The 20,874-nt window shown below is 41.9% G+C and overlaps 1 gene segment (V, D, J or C); it reads right to left on the bottom strand.

The window, feature by feature from the left end:
- Window positions 1–18,914: 18,914 nt before the first annotated feature.
- On the bottom strand, window positions 18,915–19,586 carry LOC126060257 (immunoglobulin kappa variable 4-1-like). The segment is given in 2 exon segments: window positions 18,915–19,267; window positions 19,492–19,586. Coding segments are annotated over 2 exon segments (402 nt in total).
- Between the last annotated feature and the right edge of the window lie 1,288 nt (window positions 19,587–20,874).

Raw genomic sequence — 20,874 nt, 5'->3', positions numbered from 1 at the left:
AGCCTTGTGATCTAGCCATGTGAAACATGCAGGTTTCTGTACTACGAAAATCCCTGGCATGACAAAGGCTATAAGAAATATTTACAGCATATTTCTACAGTAATGTCCCAGAAAAAAGGAATTTAGAAAAGTCCGTGGCTTTTACTTTCCTCAAGAGCCCAAGAAACTAGTCAGGAGATGAGGCATGTGGGGCAGTTAGAGGAAGTGTGCATGTTCAGGACTGTGTGGGAAAGAAGCAGCAGGTGCATTGAAGAGTCACAGGCCTGCAGCCCTGGGAGGAGGCTTGTGTTCCAGGCTGAAGCACTGTGAGAGGGTAGCTATAATGTTGCTAACAGCAATAATCTGCCTCATCCTCAGCCTGGAGGCTGCTGATGCTGAGAGTGAAGTCTGTCCCAGACCTAATGCCACTAAACCTGTCAGTGATCTCAGAAGTCCAGGTAGATGCAAAGGAGATAAGAAGCTTAGGAGATTATCCTGGTTTCTGCTTGTAAGAGGTTAAGGCGTTGCTAACACTCTGGCTGGACTTGCTCTGATGGTGACCGTTTCTCCTGGAGACACAGTCAGGGAGACAGGCGGCTGGGTTATCATGATGTTTCCACTGACACCTGCAATCAGAGAGGACAATTACCATACATACATGTATACATGTATACACGCACTTTTTCATAGGCACATTAAAATATACCTTTTTAAATGTGCATTTTAGTGGAATACACTTCACACATAATTGAGTCAATTTTGGAAATAGCCGTCCTTTCCCACTACATCTTAATATCATTCTTCAACTCTACAAAGATACTTCTCTCAAGGAATTGAGGCACTTTTCATTTCTCACCAGAGACCAGAGCAACAGGGACATGAGGACAGGAGCGTGTAACAACATCTTGCTGCCTCCACCTGCCTGATAAAAATCAGCGCACATTGCAAAGCCCCCATTTACATAATCTGAGCAGCCAGACTGGGCCTGGAGGGTCTATACAAAGCCATCATTGAACGTGGAAGCGAACTACATGGACAGAAAAAATAAGCAGGATTTCCTTAGAAAGTTGCATCTGAAAGTCAATACTCAAGGGAGTTTAACTCCAAGTGTGTATGGTCTCTGTGTGTCTGGATGTCTCCAACCTTGAAATTAGCTTAACATAGCACAACTGATAGAACCCACAAATGGAAACTGCTGTGTAAGAGGGCACGCCCATTATCAATACACGGAACGCTTCACAAATATTTTTTTAAAGACTGATACCACCAAGAAGTCAGACTTTCTTGATATCCAAGAACATAAGATAACTAGGATATGAATATGAACGTGATGAATGTGAAATAACAGGGAACAAAAGGAGTTCTCCTTACTCTTTAGATTTGGGAGTTAAGTGAGTTTTTATAAAGAAATAAATGATAACCTTTACGTTCCATGCAAGGCAAGGAACACTATAAGCAGGGGTACTAGAGATCTGAAAAAAAAATTTTCTAGAAATTAGATATAGAATACACTTCTGTGAGTTTGTCATCCTGTGGGGACTTGGGTGTTGCTTTGATGCTGAAAGCTATGCTGCCCATGTAATAATACCAGCAGGATCACCACAGTGGACAGGTTTCAGCTGAGCTTCCAGACTAAGGCAGAGTAAAAAAAGGACCTGGTGGTCTACTTCTGAAAGAATTAGCCAGTGAAATCTTATTAATAGCAACAGGACAATATCTGTTAAATAGTGCCAGGAGATGAGTCCTTTAGGTTGAGATACACTAAAAGGAGGGCTGGAGAAGAGCTACTTCCTTACAGTACAGTTGATCTTAGTGAAATACAAGGAGTCAAGTTTTCAGGACATTCATGTGCTGATGTGGCATGACTCAAAATGAGAAGAAACAGCTCAATACATCCGTTAAAATCTAAAAGTGGAATGTACAAAGTATGGGTCTAGGAAAATGAACATTGTCAAAAGTGAAATAGAATGCATAAACATCAATATTTTAGTCATTAGTCTACTGAAATGCACTGGCACTGGTAATTTTGAATCAGAAAATCATATCGTCTGCTATGCAGGGAACGATAACTTGAAGAGGAATGGCATTGCATTCATTGTCAAAAAAAAAAAAAAATACAAAGTACAATGCTGTCAGTGATAGACTAGCATCCAGACATCTAAAGGAAGACCAGTTAATACGACTATTACTCAAATTCACCAACAAACTACTAAGGTCAAAGATGAAGAAATACAAGATTTTTACCAAATTCTGCAGTCTGAAATTGATCGTATATGCAATCAGAATGCACTGATAATTACTGGTGACGGGAATGGAAAAGTTAGGGAAAAAAAAAGAAGGATCAGTATTTGGAAAATATGGCCTTGGTGATAGAAATGATGCCAGAGATTGCATGATTGAATGTTGCAAGATCAAAGACTTCTTCACTGCAAATACCTTTTTCCACCAATATAAATGGTGACTATACACATGGACCCCACAAGATGGAATACACAGAAATCAAATCAAAAGCTCAATACCATAAGTCAGAACAAGGTCAGGGGCTGAGTGCAAATCAGACTATCAATTACTCCTATGCAAGTTCAAGTCGAAACTGAAGAAAATTAGAAGAAGTACTTGAGAGCCAAAGTACAACCTTGAGTATATCCCACCTGAATTTAGAGACCATCTCAGGAACAGAGTTGACACGTTGAACCCTAATGACCAAAAACCAGCCGAGTTGTTGAATGACATCAAGGACACCATACATGAAGGAAGCAAGAGGTCACGAAGAAGACAAGAGGGAAAGGAAAGACCTAAATGGATGTCAGAAGAGACTCTGAGAATTGCTCTTGAATGTCAAGTAGCTAAAGCAAAAGGAAAAAATGATGCAGAAAAAGAGCTAAACAGAGGTTTTTGAAGGGCAACTCGAGAAGACAAAGTAAAGTATTATGATGACATGTACAAAGATCTGGAGATAGAAAATCAAAAGGGAAGCACATACTCAGCATTTCTCAGGCTGAAAGAACTGAAGAAAAAATTCAAGTCTCAAGTTGCAATATTGAGGGATTGTATGAGGACAATACTAGACAACACATGAAGCATCAAAAGAAGATGGAAGGAATACACAGAGTAACTATACCAAAAAGAACAGGTCAATGTTCAAACATTTCAGGAGGTAACTTATGATCAGGAACTGAAGGAAGAAGTTCAAGCTGCACTGAAAGCATTAGGAAAAACAAGGCTCTCGGAATTGACACCATAGGAATTGAGGTGTTTCAACAAACAGATGCAGTACTGGAAGTTCTCAGTCATCTATGCCAAGAAACTTGGAAGACAGGTATGTGGCCAACCGGCCAGAAAATTTACATATTTATGCCTATTCCCATGAAAGGTAATCCAACTAGGTGTAGAAAATATTGAACAATATTCATTCAAAAGTGGCTACAGGACAAAAGTGACAAGGAACTGCCAGAAATGCAAGCCAGAGTCAGAAAACAATGTGAAACAAGGGATATCATTGCTAATGTCTGATGGATCTTGGCTGAAAGCAGATAAAACCAGAAAGATGTTACCTGTGTTTTATCGACTATGCAAAGGCATTCAACTGTGTGGTTTGTAACAAATTATGGATAACAATTGGGAAGAATGGGAATTCCAGAACACCTAAATGTACTCATGAGAAGGGTGTACATAAATCGAGAGGCAGTCATTGAAACAGAATAAGGAGATACTGCATGGTTTACAGAAAATGTGGTGGTGTAGTGGTTAAGTGCTACGGCTGAGAAGGAAAGGATTGGCAGTTCGAATCCACCAGGCGCTCCTTGGAAACTCCATGGGGCAGTTCTACTCTGCCGTACAGGGTCTCTATGAGTCAGAACTGACTGGATGGTACTGGTTTTTTTTGGCATGATTTACAGATACAAAATGCCTGTGTCATGGTTGTATCCTTTCACCATGCTTATGCAGTCTATATGCTGAGCAAATAATTTGAGAAGCTGGATTATATGAAGAAGAATGAGGAATCAGGATTGGAGGAAGACCCATTAGCAACCTGCATGATGCAGATGACACAAACTTGTTTGCTGAAAATGAAGGGGACTTGAGGCATTTACTGATGAAGATGAAGGACCACAGCCTTCAGTACGGATTACACTTCAACATAAAGAAAAGAAAAACCCTCACTACTGGGCCAATAAGTAACATCATGATAAATGGAGAAAATACTGAAATTGTCATGGATTTCTTTTTCCTTGGATCCACAATCAATGCCCACAGAAACAGCATTCAAGAAATCAAAGGATGCATTGCACTGGGGAATTTGGCTGCAAAAAAACCTCTTTAAAGTGTTAAAAAGCAAAGATGTCACTTTAAAGACTGAGATGCACCTGAACCAAGCTATGATGTTTTCAATCACTTCTTTTGCATGTGAAAATTGGGCAAGGAATAAGGAAGACCAAAGAAGAATTGACGTCTTTGAATTCTTATGTTGGCGAAGAGTATTGAACATACCATGGACATCCAGGAGAAGGAACAAATTCGCCTTGGAAGAAGTACAGCCAGAGTGATCCTTAGGAGGGAGAATGGTGAAACTTCATCTCACATACGTTGGATAAGTTATCAGGAGGGATCAGTCCCTGCAGAAGAACATTATGCTTAGTAAAGTAGAGGGTCAATGAAAAAAGAGAAAGACCCTCAATGAGATGGATTGACTCAGTGCTTGCAATGATGGGCTGAAATTACAAAAATTGTGAGGATGGCCCGGGCCTGGGCAGTGTTTCATCATGTTGTTCATAGGGTCGCTAAGGGTCAGAAGCAACTGGACAGCACCTAACAGTAACAACAACAGAAATGAGCAAGATACTAATGAAATTTCTTTTTTTGCAACTCCAAAAATTAGAAATGTAAAATGGTTAGTATAAAAATTAATATTCAAGGCGGAAAAATTTTGGTGAAAATCTAACTGTCAAATATTCAAATATGTTCTTATCAGTCAGGGATTTTGATTGCAATCAGGAGAAACCAACCAAGTCTAAACTAAGCAGAAAACGAAATGATTACTGGGTGACATGCAGATTTGACTGAAACTCTACAGACCGTGGTGTAGAAAATGTGCATGAAACCAGCTGGCAAAAGCACAGTCCACGATAAAAGTAGAGAAAGAGGTTGTATATGATCCCACCACCAGCACCGATGGATTGGCTCCACCACCACTGGACACCAGCGATGGAATATTGGATATTGGAAGCCTCTGCTACCATTCTGTTTGCAAACATTGTTGACTCTGTGAATTGAGCATGAGTACCATTTCCTCAGGAACAGTTTCAATAAGTGCTCTTCAAGAATACATTTCCATTTAGAAAGTGTAATCAACCAAAATCAAACGCATTACCATTGACTTGATTCCAATTCATAGCAACCACTTGTGTTACAGAGCAGCCCTGAGCTCCGTAGACTTTTCTGTGCTGTAATCTTTATGGAAGCAGACCACTAAGCCTTTCTTCTGGGGCTCCACTGGGTGGGTTCCAACTGTCAACCTTTCAGTTAGTAGCTGAGCACAAACTATTTGCACCATTCAGGGACCTACAGCATGTGTAAGAGGAAAACTAAAATATAACTATTTTCATCAGAGAACCCTCAAAAACAGCATATGCCATATTCAAATAGTACTGCCCTATTCAAATATAAGAAACATGCAGTTTACAAGTTTATTAGCCACAATCCTCTGATCTAAGAAGTTCACCATTACACTCCAAGGTTCTTTGCATAAATGTGCCCTTCCCACACCCCAACCTGGGCTCATGCCTGCTGACCTGAACCTCAAAAAAAGCTATGAAGGATAGAAACTGTTGAACCAGTGTGTGCTTTCTTGTGTGTATTCTCAACAGCAATAAGAACAACAACAAAGAAACGAAACCCTTTTCCATCGAGTCAGTTCTATCTCATAGTGACATATAGGACAGAGTAGAACTGCCCCATGGAGTTTCCAAGGTGCAGCCAGTAGATTCGAACTGCTGACCTTTTGGTTAGCAAACATAGCTCTTAGCCACTGTGCAACCAGGGCTCCTACAACCAAATAAAAAATTGAAAAAAAAAAAAATAAAGCCATGAAAGAGAATTTCTTGGGGGATGGAATCTGAGCAACATCATACAAAGAGAAGCTGCAGGATGGGCACCACCCAGATGCTAGGCTCCTGCTCTACTATATTCCAGGTGAGGCAAAACCTAGACAGGGATTTTTCTCTCCAGAGTGATCTGCCTATTCAGATAGGTCTACAATTTGAAAAAAGATATGAAATAAGTGTTACAAGCCACACAGTCCTGTGCACTTGTCTCAGTTAGAGACCATTTTGGTTTGATTTTCCTTCTATTCCTGATTGCACAGTATTTCCGTATCATCCTCGTGTGCCTGTTTTTTTAGGTTCCAGCAGGCAGATCCTGCTCACTAGGTGCCAGAACTTCCGGTGTCTCCCAGGAGAGAAAGTCTCCATTAGCGCAAGGCTAGTCAGAGTCTCCTCTACACTGACTGGAAACACTACTTAGGCTGGCATCTGCATAAACCTGAGGAGGGACCTTCAGGCCTCATTTACCTCACTTCCTCTATGCATGTTGTTGTGATGCTGAACAGGTTTCAGCAGCACTTTCAGACTAATAGAGACTAGAGAGAAAGGCCTGGGGATCTGCTTCTGAAAAATCAGCCAATGAAAACCCTTTGGATGACAATAGTCAGATCTTCTTTTTCCTTGGGCTGTCATGACTCAGGGGCTGATAAGATGGCAACTAACAACAAGAAAGAACCATGATTTCCTTCAGTCACTAAATTAATCTTGGGTGCCTAAGGGATTAATTTAAAGAGGAATTGACAACTAATGAAAATAGAACATGGGAAAGCTGTCACATGTTTCTAGGGTGATAGGGTTAATGAGTTCAAGACTAGCCTTTGAAAGAATGAGTGCCACTGAAAGACATGGAGAGAGGAGAAAAGGGCGGTAAAATGGGAGCTTAGAGTAGGAAAACACCTTCATTGACATTGTCCAGGATGGCTTCCCTGAAAACAGGATCCATGGAAGGAAAAAAGTAAGAGAGGAAGATTACCTTCTGTGAGGGAGATTTTAAATATGAAGGATCCAGGTAAAATATCGGGTTAGGTGCAGAGTTGTGAGGGTTGATTGCAGAAAAAGTAAAAAGTCCAGGAAAATAAGGATTAAAATGAGAACTTTCTAGAGTCAAGAAGGCACAAGGAAGACAGAACTGATCCTTCAGGGTGGAAGACTCACTAGACCCTTTCCCGAATCAGTCATGTGACCTATCCATGTGAAACAAGGAGGTTTCTGTGATATGAAAACACCTGAAAAAGCCTACAAGGGATTTTTACAGCATTCTTCTTGTGTATTTTACCACAAAAGAGGATCCAGAAGAAGCCACATCCCTTAAATTTCCCCTGGAACCTGCAAGCACTATAAGGAATTCGTCAGGAGATGTGGCCTTTGGGGCAGACAGAGGAAGCGTGCATGTTCAGGGCTGAGCAGAAAGGAAGCAGTTGGTGCAGTGAAGACTCACTGGCCTGTAGCCCTCGGGAGGAGGTTTGTGTTCAAGGCTGAAGCACAGTGGGAGGTTGACAATTATAACCTTGCTGACAGTAATAAACTGCGGCGTCTTCAGGCTGGAAGTTGCTGATGGTGAAAGTGAAGTCTGTCCCTGACCCACTGCCACTGAACCGGTCAGGGACCCCAGATGCCCGGTTAGATGTGCTATAGATGAGTCGCTTAGGAGCCTGTCCTGGTTTCTGCTGGTACCAGGCTAAGTAGTTGCTCACACTCTGGCTGGCCTTGCAGTTGATGGTGACCATTTCTCCTTGAGACTTAGCTAGAAAGGCTGGAGACTGGGTCATCACAATGTTCCATTGGCACCTGTAATCACAGTGGACAATTACTATTCAGACATATATAAGCACACTTTTTCGTACACACATTAAAAGATACTATTTATACCACAACATTTAGTGATATTACATATCAGCACATAATTGGTTTCATTTTGCAAATAGCAATCATTTTCCACTATGTCTTAAAACCATTTTTCAGCTCTACAGAGAAACTATTTTAGAGGGATTGAAGCACTTTTAATTTCTCAGCAGAGGCCCAGAGCAACAGGGACATGAGGACTAGAGCCTGTGGCACCATCTTGCTGCCCCTGCCTGTCTGATGCAGATAAGGTCACATTGCAAAGGCCCCGTTTATAATATCTAAGCAGCCAGTCTGGGTGTGGAGGGGCCTATGCAAAGCATTCAGTGAAGTGAATGCAAATTTCATGGCAGTGATTTGTAAAACCAACCAATAGACATTAAGAGCCAAAAATGTTATCACAGGAAGTGTAATTCTATGACTAGAAAAGACACAGTAGTGACTTAGAAGCTCTAACACCAACTGACACAAACAAAAAATCCCGTTGCAACTCAGTGTATTCCAACTTACGGAGACCCCATGTGGTAGAGCATAGAACTGCTCCATAGGGTTTTCTTGCCTGTGTTCTTTACAGAAGCAGACCGTGAGACTTTCCTTCTATGGTAGCACTAGTTGGGTTCCAACTGCTAACCTTCAGGTTGGCAGCCCATCACAAACTGCTTTAAGCACTGTGACCTAAAGAATGGCTTCTGTTCTAACTCACAAACAGCTTTAAATGGGTTAAGATTCCATAAATGATGGACTAGTTTCCTCAAGTCAACAGTTTTGAGGAATAATAAAAAATGCTGGAAAAAAATAACAAGAGAAATGGAAGAATACGGAAAATTTCTGCCTCAATTTTTCTTAAAAAATTATACTTAAAAAATGAGCTCTGAAGATACTTTTATCCTGAAGGATGCTTGAAAGACACTGCAAACACTTGAGATAGGTTTCCAGGACTATGCCTGGAATGCCAGGACTATGCCAGAGAAATGGAACACAGGTCCAGAATTTACCCTTGTGGAAAGTCCTCAGGGACCCTATTAAGTAGGGTCCAGGAGAGCTCGAATCTCAAAGTAAGTGTGAACCAAAGAGAAAGTGGAATCTATCATGCCCACCATGGCTAGGAACTGATAATAAGGCTCTAGATTCATTGTAGAAACAGACAGAAAAAAAATATATATATATATATATATATATATATATATAGGGTTTAATTTTGAAGTTGTGATTAAACATGAACACTTGAAGGAGTTTCATTCCAGGTATGCATGGCCTTGGTGTGCCTGGAACTCTTGAATCTTGAAGTTGTTTTAAGGTAGTCCAACTGGCAGGGCCAACAAATGGAAGCCCCTCTGGAAGAGGGCATGCCCATCATAAATCTTCAGGAAACCTCACAGATAATTTTTCAAGGGCCAATATCACCAAAAAGTCAGAGACTTTTGACATCCAAGGACAAAACATAACTAGTATAGCCTTGCTTGCTAAAGGCACAGAGGATTTGAAGCACTTAACTGATGAAGATCAAAAACTACAGCCTTCAAAATGGATTACAACTCACATAAAGAAAACAAAAATCTTCACAACTGCACCAGTAAGGAACATTATATTAAATGGAGCAAATATTGAATTGTCAAGGATTTCATTTTAATTGAATCCGCAATCAAAGCTCGTGGAAGCAGCAGTCAAGAAATCAAAGAACGTATTGATTTGGACAAATTAGCTGCAAAAGACCTCTTTAAAGTGTTGAAAAGCAGACATATCACTAGGAGCTATGGCAGTTAACCAAAAGGTTGGTAGTTTGAATCTACCACGCGTTCTGTGGAAACCCTATGGGGCAGTTCTGCTCTGTTCTATAGGGTTGGTATGAGTCGAAATGAACTGGACAGTAATTTTTTTTTTTTTTTTTTGGTCACTAGGAGGACTAATGTCAGCCTGACCAAGCCATGGTATTTTCAATCGCCTCATACGCATGCAAAAGCTGGCCAATGAATGTAGTTGTTGTTGTTAGGTGCCATTAAGCTGCTTCCAACTCATAGCGACCCTATGTAGCATGGAAGGAAAACAGCGCCTGGTCCTGCTCCATCTTTATAATCATTGTTATCCTTGAGCCCATTGTTGAAGCCGCTGTGTCAATCCATCTTGGTGAGGGCCTTCCTCTTTTTCACAGACCCTGTAGTTTACCAACCATGATGTCCTTGTCCAGGGACTGATCCCTCCTGACGACATGCCCAAATTGTGTAAGACACTCATCCTTTCCTCTAAGGAGCATTGTAGTTGTACTTCTTCCAAGACAGGTTTGTTCATTCTTTTGGCAGTCCATGAACAATTCAATATTCTTCAGCAATGCCACAAACCAAAGGCATCAATTCCTCTTTGGTCTTGTTTTTTCATGTCCACCTTTCACATGCATGTGATTCGATTGAAAATACCACGGCTTGGATCAGGCGTACCTTCGTCTTCAAGGAGACATCTTTGTTTTCAACACTTTAAAGAGGTCCTTTGCATCAGAGTTGCACAATGCAATGCATCTTTTGATTTCTTGACAGCTGCTTTCATGGGTGTTGATTGTGGATTCAAGGAAAATGAAATCCTTGACAACTTCAGTCTTCTCTCTGTTCATCATGGTGTGGCTTATTGGTGTAGTTGTGAGGATTTTTGTTTTCTTCATGCTGAGGTGTAATCCATACTGAAGGCTGTGGTCTTTGATCTTCATCAGTCAGTGCTTGAAGTCCTCTTCACTTTCAGCAAGCAAGGTTGTGTCATCTGGATAACACAGGTTGTTCATGAGTCTTCCTCCAACCCTGAGGCCATGGTTTTCTTCATATGGTCCAGCTTCTCAGATTGTTTGCTCAGCATACAGATTGAATAGGTATGGTGAAAGAATACAAACCTGACGCACAACTTTCCTGACTTTAAACCCCTCAGTATCCCCTTGCTCTGTCCTAACAACTGCCTCTTGATCTATGTACAGGTTCCTGATGACCACAGTTAAGTGTTATGGGAGTCTCATTCTTCCCAGTGTTATCCATAATTTGTCATTATCCAGACAGTCAAATTCTTTTGCGCAGTCAATAAAACACAGGTAGACATCTTTCTGGTATTCTCTGCTTTCAGCCAGGACCCACCTGACCTCAGCAATGACATCCCTGGTTCCACATCCTCTTCTGAATCCAGCCTGAGTTTCTGGCAGTTGCCTGTCAATATACTACTGCTGCAGCTGTTTTGAATGATCTTAAGCAACATTTTGCTTGTGTGTGATATTAATGACATTTTTTTGATAATTTCCTCATTCTGTTGGATCAACTTTCTTGGGAATAGGCATAAATGTGGCTCTCTTCCAGGCGGTAGGTCAGGTAGCTGTCTTGCAAATTTCTTGGCATAGAGGAGTGAGCACTTCCAGTACTGCATCCATTTGCTGAAACATCTCAATTGATATTCTGTCATATTCCTGGAGCCTTGCTTTTCGCCAATGCCTTCAGTGCAGCTTGGACTTCTTCCTTTAGCACCACTGGTTCCTGATCATATACTACCTATTGAAATGGTTGAACACCAATGAATAAGAAAGACCAAAGAAGAATTGATGCTTTTAAATTATGGTGTTGAGTATACCATGAACAGACAGAAGAATGAACCAATCTGTTTTGGAGCCAGAATGGCCCTGGCCAATGATTCCAGCTCTCCTGGGCCCTAGCTCAATAGGGTCCCTGAGGACTTTCCTCAAGCATAAATTCTGGGCCTGTTTTCCATTTCTCTGGCATAGTCCTGGCATTCCAGGCACAGTCCTTGAATCCTATCTCAAGGGTTTCCAGTGACTTTTAAGTATCCTTCAGGATGGCAAGACTTCATCTCTCTTACTTTGGACATTTTATCAGGAAGGACCAGTTCTTGGAGAAGGACGTCATTCTTGGTAAAGCAGAGGGTCAGCAAAAATAGGAAGACCCTAAATGAGATGGTTTGACACAATGGCTAGAAAAATGGGCTTGAAGATAGCACAGATTCTGGGAACGGCGTAGGACCAGTGAGTGTTTTGTTCTGTTGTACTTATGGCACCTAACAACAACAACAGGATATGAATATAAATGTGATGCAACAGAAGTAACAAACAAAAAAAAAAGGAGTTCTATTCACACTTCAGATTTAGGCATTATACGAGTTTTTTTTAAAGAAATAAATGAGGAACGACAGGAAACTAAAACAGGGACACTTCAGATCTGAAAAACAACCAATTGAATTTCGAGAAATTAGAAAAGGAAATACCAAAGTTTTAAAAGTTTAAAGTCAGTGGAAGAAAGACTTCCACTTGTAGGCTAGATGCATAAACAAGGACAAAGTTCACCCTCACACATGAAACAACCAAAAAAACAATTAATTACTAAAACTTACATATAAAGGTTAACATTCTCAGCTCCTAGGCTATCAAAAGTGACCTCAAAAACAGAAAAAAACAAGCAAACAAAATGCCTGGCAATCTACTTCTGAAGTATCAGCCTTTGAAAACACTGTGGTCACAGTACGACTCAGACACAGGTGGGGTCACCATAAGTCAGAACCTACTCAACCGCAAACAATTTTTAATGTTATAAAAGAAGACTGTCAGGCCCTTCTACCAAAGCCTCATGGGTGGATTCGAACTGCTAACTTTCTCTCTAAGAGTTCCAGCTTGAAACAGTTGCTCCACATCTCTAGATAAATCTTAGTTTTGGGTAGAGAATCCAAGGTAAAAGGTGTCCATGACTGCCGTACTTAAAACGGAAGTTAAAAGAGAGCGCCCTGCAAGATTTTTTACCACAACCCTGTGCTCTAAGACGTCACCATCATACTCCCTGGGTCTTGACGTAAAGATCTCCTTGCCAGCACCCCACCTGGGCTCAGCCCTGCTGACCTGAGCCTCATAGTGGAGCCTTTTCTGGAGGGTGGAACCTGAGCAACATCACACAAGAGAAAAGCTGCAGGATGGTGACACCATCCAGACCTTCAGGCTCCTCCTCTGCTCTGTTCCAGGGGAGAGGATATGTGGAATCCTAGAGACGGAGTTTTCTCTCCAGAGTAATTCCTCCATTCCCATCTAGGATTTTAAAAAGAGATATGAAATAAGTGCTACAGCAACACAGGCCCTTCCACCTATCGCAGATATAGATTCTTTTGGTTTGGTTGTTTCTTCTATCCCTGATTGCCCAGCATCTCTGCATCATACCCCTGTGCCAGTCATTACAGATTTCTGCCAGCAGATGGCGAAGACACAGGCACCAGAACTCCTGGTTGTCTCCCAGGGAGAGAGTCTCCATCAGCTGAAGGGCCAGAGTCTTCTCTACAATGACCTAAGACACCACTTAACTGGGAAGACTCCTAGGGTACTCATTTACCACACTTCCACCAACGTTGATAGTGTGTCCACCCGCCTCACTGGCCGTGGACCTGAGGCCAACTTTACTCTTGCTATCAGCACCATCGGATCAAAGATAGTACAACAAACTGCTGTGTTCCAAAATCAAGATATCCTCTCATAATAATGTGACCCCAGATATAAACCTCTTACCAGGGCACAGGTGGGGGGAGGGTCCCACTTACTAGACACTGTCACAGAGATTGCTGTGGCTTATTTGTTTTGATCATGCAAAAAAGTTGGCATGAAGTAGTCAGAAAATTGGCAGCTGAGCCTTCTCTGGCTCCAAAAGAGAGCAGGCCTCCTGCCCTTCCTGCTCTCTTCCTTCAAGTCTGCTCTCAGCCCTCACCCTGGGCATCACTAGGTGGCCATTTGCACTCCCATCTGACCCTCTCTATCCTGTGTCAACTCTGACTCCCAAATGCCTTTATTGGTGCTCCAGAACAGCACCTCCTCTCTAGGCCAAACGCTAGAGCCACTATCCCCTGAACATTCCTGTCTCTGTTTCCCCACTCAAGTTTATATCAGAGAAAACATCTCCGGAATGAAAAATACCAGATCCCTGCTTGCCTTTTGTATAAAAGCAATGCAAGTTATATTATCCCAAATACATTAAAAAAAAAAAAATTCCTAGTATAAAACTGAGGAACAGAAAATAAGGTCCTTCAATCATAAGAAAAACTAAAAAATAGAGTGCCTTCTTTTATTTTGTATTTTCTAAGACAGAATTTTACCTTGTTCTTAAAAGAAGGTTTGAACAAATCGATTTTGGCTTTCTCTGCACTGTCATATTCCCATTTCCCTACTTCTTGTGTATAGCTGCCATTGAGTTCATAGTCAATCCATAAAACCACTGTGAATTCCAATCTTCTCCTTTATAATAATGCCCTCACCCAAACGAAGAATGCCATGGCCCCTCCCTTATTCCATCACATTCATCTTGCAAAACCTAAACCCTGGAAAAAACTCCGCCCTCCACACTCCTGCATCCATATTCGTAATGTGGCTGGAGAAAAACACATAATTATTCTGTTTAATCTCACCACATATTTATGCACACTACCTCAGGACAGCCCTTAATCCTGCCTCACAATCTTACCTCATTTACCTGGTTCATTCAGTCTCCACCCTTTGTCTTTTCTTTTCTCTTCAAGTTTTAACACCTACTTCTCATCCTACCTTTCAGCAAATGACCTCATTTCCTGTTTCTCAGAGGAGCTTCCACTAGCTCCTCTCATGCATCTTCTGACCCACAGGTGTCTACACCCTCATGCGCTGCTTTCCTTCCTTCCTTCCTATTACTGTAGATGAGCAGACAGTCCTCCTACCTTTGGCCAGGCCCTCTGCTCCTATACCCTTGTCCCTCCAAGGGCATCCTGGCATTCCTCACCTCTCTTTTCTGAGTTATCCATGTTCCCCTCACTCTAGCAACATTTCTGTCAGCATGAAACGTCATTTATAAAAACTCTGCTGATTTCACATCCCCCTCCAGTTATGTCCTGTTTCACTCATTGAAAAACTTCTATGTAGTCACCAAACTGAGACTGTCTCTTTTCATACTCCCCAAATTACGGAATCTCCACAATTCTTTCTACCACCAAGGCCATATTTTGCATGTGCTGATCGTTCTTTATTGCCAACTTTCTCATTCCAATCACCATCCTGATTGCATATTCAATCAATTTCAGGCCACAAAACTTGGTAAAAGTCTTCTATTTCTTCATCTTTGGCCTTAGTGGTTGGTGGGTAAATTTGAATACTACTCGTATTAACTGGTCTTACTTGTGGGCCTGTAGATGTTACTCTATCACTGTCAGCCTTGTTCTTCAAGATAGATTTTGAAATGTTCTTCTTGATGATAAGTGCAATGCCATTCCCTTCAAGTTGTCATTCCCTGCATAGTAGGCCATATGATTTTCGGACTCAAAACGACCAATACCAGTCCATTTCAGCTGACTAATATCTAGGATATTGATCTATTTCATGTCTGACAATTTCTCATTTTCTAAGACTTTTACTTCATACATTCCACATTTCAATTATTATTGGAAGTTTTCAGCTGTTTCTTCTCATTTTGAGTCATGCCACATCACCACACCAGTGTCCCGAAAGCTTGATTCCATGCATGTAATTAAGGTCATCTCTAAGGAGCAGCTCTTCCCCAGTCGTCTTTTGAGTGCCTTCCAGCCTGAGGGGCTCATCTTCTGGCACTGTAACAGACATTGTTCTGCTGCTATTAATAAGGCTTTCCCTGGCTGATTCTTTCAGAAGCAGACCACCAGGTCCTTCTTCCTAGTTTGTCTTAGTCTGGAAGCTCAGTTGAAATCTGTCCACTGTGGTGACCCTCCTGGTATTTGTATATCAGCAGCATAGCTACCAGCATCACAGCAATACGCAAGCCCCCACAGTATGACAAACTGACAGACGTGAATTCTGTATCTAATTTCTGGAAACTGTTTTTTCAGAAATGAAGTACCCTGTTTTAGTTTTTGTGCCTTGCATGCAATATAAAGTTTATCATTTATCTGTCTAAACATAGCTCCAAAATCTAAAGAGTGAAGAGAGTGCCTCTTGCTCTCTGTTCTTTCAGTTGCATCACCTTCATATTCATATCCCAGTTATCTCATGTTCTTGGGTGTTAAGGATCTCTGACTTCTTGGTGGTTATCAGCCTTTGAAAAATTATTTGTGAGGTGTCCTGAGGATTTATGATGGGTGTGCCCTCTTCCAGAGCAGCTTCCACTTTTTGGACCGATCTACTGGGCTTTCTTAAACTAATTTCCAGGTTGGAGAGTTCCAGAATCACCTAGGGCATACACACCTGGAGTGCAATTCCTTGGAAGGTTGACTTTCAAACACAACTTCCCAAGGAAATCTTGCTTATTTTTTACTGTCCATTTCCACAATGGCCTTAGAGCCCTTCGATCATTTCCTAGGAGCTGTGGGAAGGAAAGGTTCACTTTCTTTGCTTCACACTGACTTTGGGATTACAGCCCTTCCCCTTGGCACTAGTGCAACATAGGGTCCCTCAGCACTCCCAAGATGGGTAATTTCTGGGCCTTTCTTCCATTTCCCTGGATCTTACATACCCTAGAATTAAATCTTTAGTGTATACAGTGACCTTAAACTGTCCTTCAGGATAAAAAGTGGCTATAGAGCTCAGACATTTTCTGGCCATAAATTTTTATCAAAAAGTGAGCCAAAAGTTCTTCATTGTCATCTATTCTTTCTTTTATATATTTCTAGCATTTTGTATTATTTCACCACGATTGTAGATCTCAGGAAACCAGCCCATCATTTATGGACCTTAAACCCACTTCAATTTTTTTTTTTTTTTTGCTTTTTTTAAATAGAAACTCTTCTTCAGAGAAGCTAATGCTTGTAGTTTTAGAGCTTCTTAGTTGATATTAGAGTTTCTAAATTGACTACTTTGTCTTTTCTAGTCATTGGCTCTTGATTTACATTGGTTAGTTTCACAACCCACTGTCCATGTACTTTGCTTCCATGTTCAATGATGGCTTTGCATAGTCCCTCCAAGCCCAGTCTGGCTGCTCATATTTTATAAAGAGAGGTTTTGCAAGGTGAACTGATCTTTACCAGGCAGGTGAAGGCAGCAAGATGGTGTTACAGGCTTCTGTCCTTATATTCCTGTTGCTCTGGGTCTCTGGTGAGAGTTGAAAAGTGCTTCAATTCCCTTTAGAGAAGTTTCTTTGTAGAGCTGAAAAATGATTTTAGGACGTCGTCGTAAATAATGGGTTAATTATGTGTGATATGTATTCCACTGAAATATACATTCAAAATGGTGTATTTTAATATGCCTAGGAAAAAGTGTGTGTATGCATGTATACTAATTGTTGTCTTTGATCGCAGGTGCCAGTGGGGACATCATGGTAACACAGTCTCCTGTCTCCTTGACTGTGTCTCCAGAAGGAAAGGTCACCATCAGTACAAGCCCAGCCAGAGTGTTAGCAGCGTTTTAGCCTGGTGCCGGCAGGAAGCAGCACAGGCTCCTAAGCTGCTTATCTCCGTTGCATCCCACTAGGCATCTGAGATCCTTGACCGGCGTTGTGGCAGTGGGTCTGGGGCAGACTTCACTCTCACCATCAGGAGCCTCCAGGCTGAGGATGAGGCAGGGTATTGCTGTTAGCAACATTATGGCTGCCTTCTCACAGTGCTTCAGCCTGGAACACAGGCCTCCTCCCAGGGCTGGAGGTCTGTGAGTCTTCACTGCACCAGCTGCTTCCTTCCTCCGTAGTCCTGAATGTGCACACTTCCTTTATCTGCCCCAGAAGCCTCATCTCCTAGACTTGGAGTTTTCTCTCCTGAGTGATCCACCTATTCAGATAGGCCTACATTTTGAAACGAGACATGAAATAAATGGTACAAGCCAACCAGGCCTGTCCACTTGTCCCAGTTAGAGACCATTGGTTTGATCTTCCTTCTCTCCCTGATTACACAGCGTCTCTGGATTATCCTCGTGTGTCTGATATTTTAGGTTCCAGAGGGCAGATCCTGCTGAGTAGGTGCCAGAATCTCTGCTGTCTCTGAGGAGATACAGTCTCCCTAGCTGCAGGGTCAGTCAGGGTCCCATCTACACTGACTGGAAACACTACTTGGGTTGTCAGCATAAACCAGAGCAGGGACCGACGGGCCTCGTTTACCACACTTCCTCCACACATCTTGTTGTGATGCTGAACAGGTTTCTGTAGCACTTGCAGATTAATGCAGACTAGAAAGAAAGTGTGGTGATCTACCTCTGAGAAATCAGCCGGTGAAAACCCTGTGGATCACAACAATAATATTGTTCATTGAATTGTCATGAGTCATGGAGTCACAAGATGGCAACTAACAACAGGAAAGGACCATGATTTCCTTCAGTTACTAAATTAAACTTGGGCACCCAAGGGATTAATGTAAAGAGGAATTGACAACTAATGAAAAAAACATGGGAAAGCTGTCACATGTTTCTAGAGTAATAGGGTTAATGAGCTAGAGTCTGGCCTTTGAACGAATGAGTGTCACTGAAGGAAATGGAGAGAGGAGAAAAAGGCAGTAAAATGGGAGCTTAGACCAAGAAAACACCTTCATTGACATTGACCAGGAAAGCTTTGTGGGAAAACAGAATCCATGGAAGGAAAAAATAAAAGAGCATTATTTTGTCCTCTGAGGGAGATGTTAAGTATGAAGGGCCCAAGATTAATACTTGGTTAGGTCCAGAGTTGTGAGTAGTGATTGCATGGAAAGTAATAAGTCCAGGAAATCTAAGAATTAAAAAGAGAACATTTCAGAGGCAAGAAAGCACAGGGAAGAGAGAACTAACTGATCCATCAGGAGGAAAAACTCACCAGACGCCTCCCCAAATTAGCCATGTGATCTATCCTTGTGAAACAAGCAGATTCTTGTGATATGAAAACTCCTGACAAAACTTACAAGAGATTTTTAGAGTTTTCTTTTTTCTATAATTTACCACAAAATGGGGTCCAGAAGAATCCACATCCCTTAATTTTCCCTTGGAACCTGCAAATACTCCAAGGAATTCCTCAGGAGATGTGTTCCTTGGGGCAGACAGAGGAAGAGTGCATGTTGAGGGCTGAGCAGAAAGGAAGCAGCTGGTTCAGTGAAGAGTCACTAGGCTGTAGCCCTCGGCAGGAGGTTTTTTTTCGAGGCTGAAGCACTGTGGGTGTTAGCACTATAATAATACAGCTGACAATAATAAACTGCGGCGTCTTCAGGCTGGAAGTTGCTGATGGTGAAAGTGAAGTCTGTCCCTGACCCACTGCCACTGAACCGGTCAGGGACCCCAGATGCCCGGCTGGATGCCCAGTAGATGAGCAGCTTAGGAGCCTGTCCTGGTTTCTGCTGGTACCAGGATAAGTAGCTGCTCACACTCTGGCTGGCCTTGCAGTTGATGGTGACCGTTTCTCCTTGAGACTTAGCCAGAGAGGCTGGAGACTGGGTCACCACAATGTCCCCACTGGCACCTGCAATCAGAGTAGACAATTACCATGTATACATTGATACACACACTTTTTCACACATATATTAAAATATACCATTTATACCAGAACATCTAGTGATATTAAATGTCAACAAATACTTGGTTCCATTTTACAAATAACTGTCATTTTCCACTACATGTTAAAATCATTTTTCAACTCTAGAAAGATGCTACTCTGGAGAGATTGAAACAGTTTTTATTTCTCACCAGAGGCCCAGAGCAACAGGGACATGAGGACCAGAGTGTGTGACACCATCTTGCTGCCCCTGCCTGCCTGATGCAGATCAGCTCCAATAGCAAAGGCCCTGTTTATAGTATCTGAGCAGCCAGCCTGGTGTTGGAGGGGCCTATGCAAAGCAGTCAGTGAATGGAAAGCAAATTACATGGGTGATAGGTTGTGAAACTAGCCAATGTACTTCAAGAGCCAAATATAGCACATAAAGTATAATTTTATGAGTAGAAAAGACAAAGCAGGATAGTAGAAGCTCTAATACCTCTCAAAACAAAACAAAACAAAAACTTGCAGTCCAGCGGATTCCAGCTCACAACAACCACAGGTGTTACACAGTAGAGCTGCTCCATAGGGTCTTCTTGCCTGTATTCTTTATAGAAACAGACTGACAGACTTTTCTTCCACGGTACCACTGGGTGTGTTCATAGTGGCAACATGTAGGTTAGCAGCCCATCACAACTGCTTGAAACACCTATAATCTAATGAATAATAATAATAATAAAAATAGCTTCAATTTTAACTTTAAAACAATTTTAAATGGATTCAGGTTCCCTAAATGTTGGACTAGGTTCCTCAAATCAACAGTTCAGTGAAACAATAAAAAATGCTAGGAAAAAAAAACAAGGAAAGGGAAGAATATGGGAAATTTTTGCCTCAATGTTCCATAAAAATTTATAGCTAGAAAATGTCTGAGCTCTGAAGATACTCATACACTGGAGGATACCTAAAAGATACCGCAAGCACTTGAGATTGGATTCCAGGGCTATGGAAGGGCCATAGAAATGGAAGACAGGCCCAGAATTTACTCGCATTGAAAGTCCTCAGCGAGCCTCTATTGAGCTAGAGTCCAGGAGGGTTCAGATCACAAAGGAAGTGTGAACCAAAGAGAAAGTGGAACCTACCATGCCCACAGTGGGTAGGACCTGATAAGAGGGCTCTAGAATCATTTGCGGAAACGGAGAGGAAAAAACAAGCAGGATTTCCTTGTAAAGTTATGATTGAATGGCAACTCTTCAAAAAGTTCATTCCAGGTGTGGATGGCCTCTGTGGGCCTGGAACTCTTCAGCCTTGAAGGTGAGACTTCATCTCTCTTACTTTGGCTATGTTATCAGGAGGGACCAGTCCCTGCAGGGGATCATGCGTCATAAGGTAGAGGGTCAGCAAAAAAGAGAAAAAGCCTCATAGAAATGGGTTGACACAGTGGCTGCAACATTGGGCTCAAACATAGCAAAGGCTGTGAGGACGGCTCAGGACCAGGGGGTGTTTCGGTTTGTTGTACACAGAGGGTCACTATCAGTCGGACCCAATGTGATGATGCAGAACAACAACATGATATGAATACGAATGTGATGCAACAG

This window comes from Elephas maximus, chromosome 17 (genome assembly GCF_024166365.1).
Source record: "Elephas maximus indicus isolate mEleMax1 chromosome 17, mEleMax1 primary haplotype, whole genome shotgun sequence".
In the NCBI taxonomy this organism is placed as follows: domain Eukaryota; kingdom Metazoa; phylum Chordata; class Mammalia; order Proboscidea; family Elephantidae; genus Elephas; species Elephas maximus.
The sequence above is the reverse complement of the archived record's forward strand: the minus strand, read 5'-3'. Positions and strand labels throughout refer to the sequence as shown.